This window comes from Sinocyclocheilus rhinocerous, unplaced genomic scaffold (genome assembly GCF_001515625.1).
Source record: "Sinocyclocheilus rhinocerous isolate Xijiao unplaced genomic scaffold, SAMN03320098_v1.1 scaffold665, whole genome shotgun sequence".
NCBI lineage: Eukaryota > Metazoa > Chordata > Actinopteri > Cypriniformes > Cyprinidae > Sinocyclocheilus > Sinocyclocheilus rhinocerous.
Window position 1 is genome coordinate 4,706 of NW_015659086.1, and position 5,516 is coordinate 10,221.

Consider the following 5,516-nt stretch of genomic DNA (forward strand, 5'->3'; position numbering starts at 1 on the left):
ATTTTACATTATTACAACACCTCTCTCCCCAGTCTGGCATGAACGGCTCGAATAGTTCCTGTATCAAATGAAGGCCCGCCTTCTGAAATACGAAATGTGCTGTGATTGGTTAGCTGGGCCAGTGTGTGTTGTGATTGGTTAGCTGGGCCAGTTGTGATTGGTTAGCTGGGTTAGAGTGTGTTGTGATTGGCAGCACTCGGCGCCTGGTCAGGAAATGTCATGCCCCTTACCATAGCCGCCTGCGATCTTCAGTGTAAATATTGCGTCAAAATCAAATCAATTTGAGCGCGATTTAAACCCGGATGATTGTAAGCACTTTAAGTTCGTCTGCCTTGGGAAAACTGGCGTGTCTTCGACATAGTGATAACACTCGTTGCCTTCTCTAGTGCAGCTCAACCAGGTCTCGTCCCATTCGTCGATCTTTGTGATATCACAGATCCCGGAAAATACGTGTTGTAGTCCAAACGAGTCGTTCGTTGTAGTTTTTGAAAAGTGATTTCTGTTAAATAAAATATCTCCGTTTGCAGTGGACTTTGAACTTTGTAGATCTTTTTTATGCTCAAACAGCAACATTACAGACTAACTAAAGTTGAAAAAGTGAAAAAGCATAACAGGACCCCTTTAATAAAATATAGGTATCTTATATCAACTACCACTATAACGCATAGTGTATAATTGTTAGGTATTGTTTGTGATATTCTCACATTCATTCAGGTGAGACTCAGGTGCAGGCTGAGGTGTTGACTGACGGCTCTGAAGTGAATTCATCAGTGGGTGCGCTAGCCACCGTTCACGTCCCTCAGGTGCCGAACACAGCCGATAGCTGGCAGACCACCGTCCTGCTGTATAACAGCAGAGATAACCAGACCTCCTCCACCGCAGACATCATCACCCTGCGCCTCACTGGAATACCTCAGCGTAAGGGTCAGTAACTACAAACCAGCACCTTATTAAAAAAAACTAACTTGTTTTTAAAAAAAGGAATTAAAGAACGGAAAATAAATGAAAATATGTTTATATTCATATATTATATTTTCTTAAGAATGTAGAATCGAATAGAACAGAATATGCTTGTATTTACAGTTCTATCCTGTCTGTGTTTGTAGGTCTGATGTATGTGACACACTACATGGATAATAACGTGACAAACCCATTTAAACTGTGGGAGAACATGGGCAGCCCTGACTATCCCACTGCACAACAGTTCACACAGCTACGGAGCCAAGAGGTTCAACACACACGCATTCATACTTCTTCACAACACACTTTTATAGATAATGAGCATTTAATTTTTCCTTCAAGTTCACTTTTTATAATGTTACTTAAGGTTTCTTGCACCCAAAACAGTTTTTTTCATGACCGCTTGAGTTTTAAACGGGCTGCTTTTTGCTAATATACCTTTAAGACTTCTGTTTGTTTCTCATTTGGGTGTCCATATGTTAATGAGCTCATGAGCTGTTGTTTTTGTTCAGCTGAGATTGAATGAGTATGTACAAAACAGCTAGAAAAATACTTTTTTTTTCGTCTTATGAAGTCTTTAATGTGTATGCTGTAGGATCCACAGACTGATGGGCCTCTGCCGGTCCCATCCGATGGCTCTCTGAAGCTGAAGGCTACCCTTCCTGTCCCCTCAGTGCTGCTTGTACACGTTTGTGCTCAGTCTAAGGAAGTGCCCAACCAGGTTAGTGGTAATATGACGTAGCAATAATATTACAGCCGTCTCACTTTAGATGCATGTGGCACCAGAAGGTTACATTACCAATCAGAGGTTTGGACACACGTGACTGAATTTATGTTTCTCAGGATTTAAAAAACCTTTAAAAAGGCTGATGCTGAAATACTTAAAGGAATAGTTCACCCAAAAAAGACAATTAGCTGAAAATGTACACATCCTCAGGTCATCCAGGATGTAGATGAGTTTGTTTCTTCATCAGAACACTTGCTCACCAATGGATCCTCTGCAGTGAATGGGTGCCGTCAGAATGAGTCCAAACAGCTGATAAAAACATCACAATAATCCACACGACTCCAGTCCATCAATTAACATCTTGTGCATTGAAAGGCTGCATGTTTGTTAGAAACAAATCCATCTTTGAGACTTTTTAAAGTTCAGACAGTTGCTTTTGGTTAAAATATGAGTTCTCTATCCTATTCTTTTCTCCAGTGAAAAAGTCACCTCATCTGAATTAGGAGAGAATTATGCACAGATCAAGCACTGTGGATTTTGATGTGAGAGGACAACAGGCAATGGACTCTCATTCTGACGGCACCCATTCACTGCAGAGGATCCATTGCTGAGCAAGTGATGTAATACTACATTGCTCCAAATCCATTCTGATGAAGAATCAAACTCATCTACATCTTGGATGGCCTGATGGCGAGTACATTTTCAGCTGATTTTCATTTTTGGGTCAACTATTCCTTTAAAAAATAGTTTTGTAGACAAATCTAAATTGTATTGATGTATGAAGTTCTTCTTAAATTTTCAAAACAAGTCTCCAGCATATACAGTATTTCACAGAAGTGAGTACACCCCTCACATTTTTGTAAATATTTTATTACATCTTTTCATGTGACAACACTGAAGAAATGACACTTTGCTACAATGTAAAGTAGTGAGTGTACAGCTTGTATAACAGTGTAAATTTGCTGTATTCTGTGAGATACTGTATGTGAGCTACTGTCTAAAGGCATCCCAGCATGAACCTCACAAAGCGTAGTAAGGCACAGGTTTTCAGGATTTGGACACAACCCTTGAGTTCAGTATCAGTAATGATTCATTCATTCATTCATGATATGGGGTGAATTCATGGCATCTGCTGTTCCTCTACACCCAAAAAAATCTATTTGTGTCTGTGCATGAAATTAATTTGACAGTGTCATTGCAAAACTTCTGCATTCCAGGTGCATGCTATTTTCTGCAAAGATTGAGAAACTGTGTGGTTTGGTTTTAATATCGCAGTTATCATTCCGCAGGTAAACGTGGTGCGTTTCATCACCATCACCAAAGGACAGGTTCTGATCATTTGGAAGGATCACTCCATCGCAACAAAGTAATACCTGATTAAATGCAGCAATTAAATTAATTCTTCATTTAAGAGTTCTAAACATAATTGACATGTCATTTTTAGGTGTATAAAGACATACGAAGTGGAATTTTCCAAAGATGAGACGACTTTCCAGAGGATTAATCAGAGAGAGACTATTTTCACATACTTCACTTTTTCTCCAGGTATTATTTGGGCTACATTCAGAATATTTAACTTCAGGCACTGATCCATACATTGACCTGCTGGTGTTTTTCTCTCCACAGAGAGTCTGGAGGTGAGCGGATACTATAGAGTAAGAGCCGTGGATTACTGGGGAAGAAATGGAGAATATTCTGTCACTGAGAAATATTCGGAGAACCGGTAGTCTTGATTAGACCGACTTATGACTTTCCACATACAATATAGTTCACTTTGTATCTTATTTTGATTAAAAAAAAAAAAAGCTCACTAGGACAGCATGACATTGGTTTGACCAACATGTAAATTATCTGAACACAGTTAAATTTTTTTATATGTAATTTCGGACTGTTTATCTGATGACGCAATAATTTACCTTGAAACCCAGAATGTCATTTGAACGCCAGTCACAATGTTTCAGATCAACTTGCTGGTTCTTACCATATCTGCGCTTTCCGTAGATAATACCAACGATCAATGCAGACCATCTGGCTGTCTGAAAGACAAAAGAAATCTCATTAATATCCATAATTCTGTTTTATTAACAGAAAATTAAGGAAATATCTTGACTTTCAGCATTCAGGCCATGTCAACACATCACAGTCCGCTCTGACTTCTGAGAGAAGCACGACGGAAATGAGGGAAAGAGACGCCTTTCTTCGTTTAATCTCAGTCATAAACATCCAGCATAATGGATTTGTGAATACAAACCTTAATCAGCGGCGACACTTGCACCGGGGGAGCCATTTCCTTGGCGTTCAGGACCGCACTCAGTCTGCAGAGGTCAGAAAAGCGCAGGAGCACCACGAGAAGAAGAAGTGACGCTTATGAGCGCAGTGACGCCACAGCGCCCCTACAGGCCTGTGCGGTCATCGACGAGGCGGAAAAAGATGTTTCATTCATTTCGATTATTTATTCATTTATTTATTTATAAATAATGTAATATTATAAATATACGTGTATCTAAAATGTATCATGAGAGAGGATATTCCTCCCAACCAAGGTTTCTTCCTCGTTTATGATACAAACATCTTGGGAGTTTATTGTCAATATTTTGAACTCCTTAGTATGGAGTCAATTAGATGCCACATATATTTGCAAAAGAATCTTAAGTATTGCAAAAGAAAATAAAGTTTTGCAAAAGTAAATTAAAGGATTGAGAAAATATAAATGTGCTTTTTGCAAACAAAAATAAAGAATTGCAAAAGAAAATGAAGTATTGCGAAAAAAAAGTTTTGCAAACAAAAATAAATAATTGCAAAATATAAATGAAAGCAAAAGTACGGAGCCCCTAAAGGGACCTTTGCAAAAAAAAATACACAGACTATCGCGTGCGCACGAGAAACGTTTTGCGTCCTCACGAGAAACTATCGTGTGCTCATGAGAAACTTTCGCGTGCGCACGAGAAACATTTTGCGTGCGCACGCAGTTTCAATTTCTGGTGTAGGTACAGTGGGGGAAATATTTATTTGATCCCCTGCTGATTTTGTAAGTTTGCCCACTTACAAAGAAATGAAGGGTCTGTAATTTTTATGGTAGGTTTATTTTAACGGATAGAGACAGAATAGCAACCAAAAAATCCAGAACAAATACATTATATAAAGGTTAGAAATTGATTTGCATTTCAGTGAGTGAAATAAGTATTTGATCCCCTACCAACCAGCAAGAATTCTGGCTCCCACAGATTGGTTATGTGCCCATGTGGAACACAGATTAGTCCTGCCCGTTTTGCGTCCTCACGAGAAACTATCGTGTGCTCATGAGAAACTTTCGCGTGTGCACGAGAAACATTTTGCGTCCTCACGAGAAACTATCGTATGCTCATGAGAAACTTTCGCGTGTGCACGAGAAACGTTTTGCGTCCTCACGAGAAACTATCGTGTGCTCATGAGAAACTTTCGCGTGCGCACGAGAAACGTTTTGCGTCCTCACGTGAAACTATCGTGTGCTCATGAGAAACTTTCGCGTGTGCACGAGAAACATTTTGCGTCCTCACGAGAAACTATCGTATGCTCATGAGAAACTTTCGCGTGTGCACGAGAAACGTTTTGCGTCCTCACGAGAAACTATCGTGTGCTCATGAGAAACTTTCGCGTGTGCACGAGAAACATTTTGCGTCCTCACGAGAAACTATCGTATGCTCATGAGAAACTTTCGCGTGCGCACGAGAAACGTTTTGCGTCCTCACGTGAAACTATCGTGTGCTCATGAGAAACTTTCGCGTGTGCACGAGAAACATTTTGCGTCCTCACGAGAAACTATCGTGTGCTCATGAGAAACTTTCGCGTG

General features: G+C 39.8%; 2 protein-coding genes across 2 annotated transcripts in view; one reads left to right on the top strand and one right to left on the bottom strand.

Annotated features, from left to right (window-relative positions):
• Nucleotides 1-714: 714 nt before the first annotated feature.
• On the top strand, nt 715-3,606 carry LOC107723292 (alpha-L-iduronidase-like; the record flags this gene model as incomplete). Its single annotated transcript, XM_016531858.1, has 6 exons — nt 715-924; nt 1,107-1,228; nt 1,556-1,681; nt 2,977-3,053; nt 3,132-3,232; nt 3,314-3,606. Coding segments are annotated over 6 exons (737 nt in total), but the record flags the coding sequence as incomplete, so codon positions are not given.
• The window catches only part of LOC107723293 (potassium voltage-gated channel subfamily V member 2-like), an 11,475-nt gene continuing 9,538 nt past the window's right edge, over nt 3,580-5,516 (bottom strand). The window contains exons 3-4 of the mRNA XM_016531859.1: nt 3,939-4,002; nt 3,580-3,723 (exon numbers count right to left, since the gene is read on the bottom strand). Of these exons, the coding sequence (XP_016387345.1) occupies nt 3,580-3,723; nt 3,939-4,002 (208 nt within the window). The remainder of the gene's footprint in view (nt 3,724-3,938; nt 4,003-5,516) is intronic.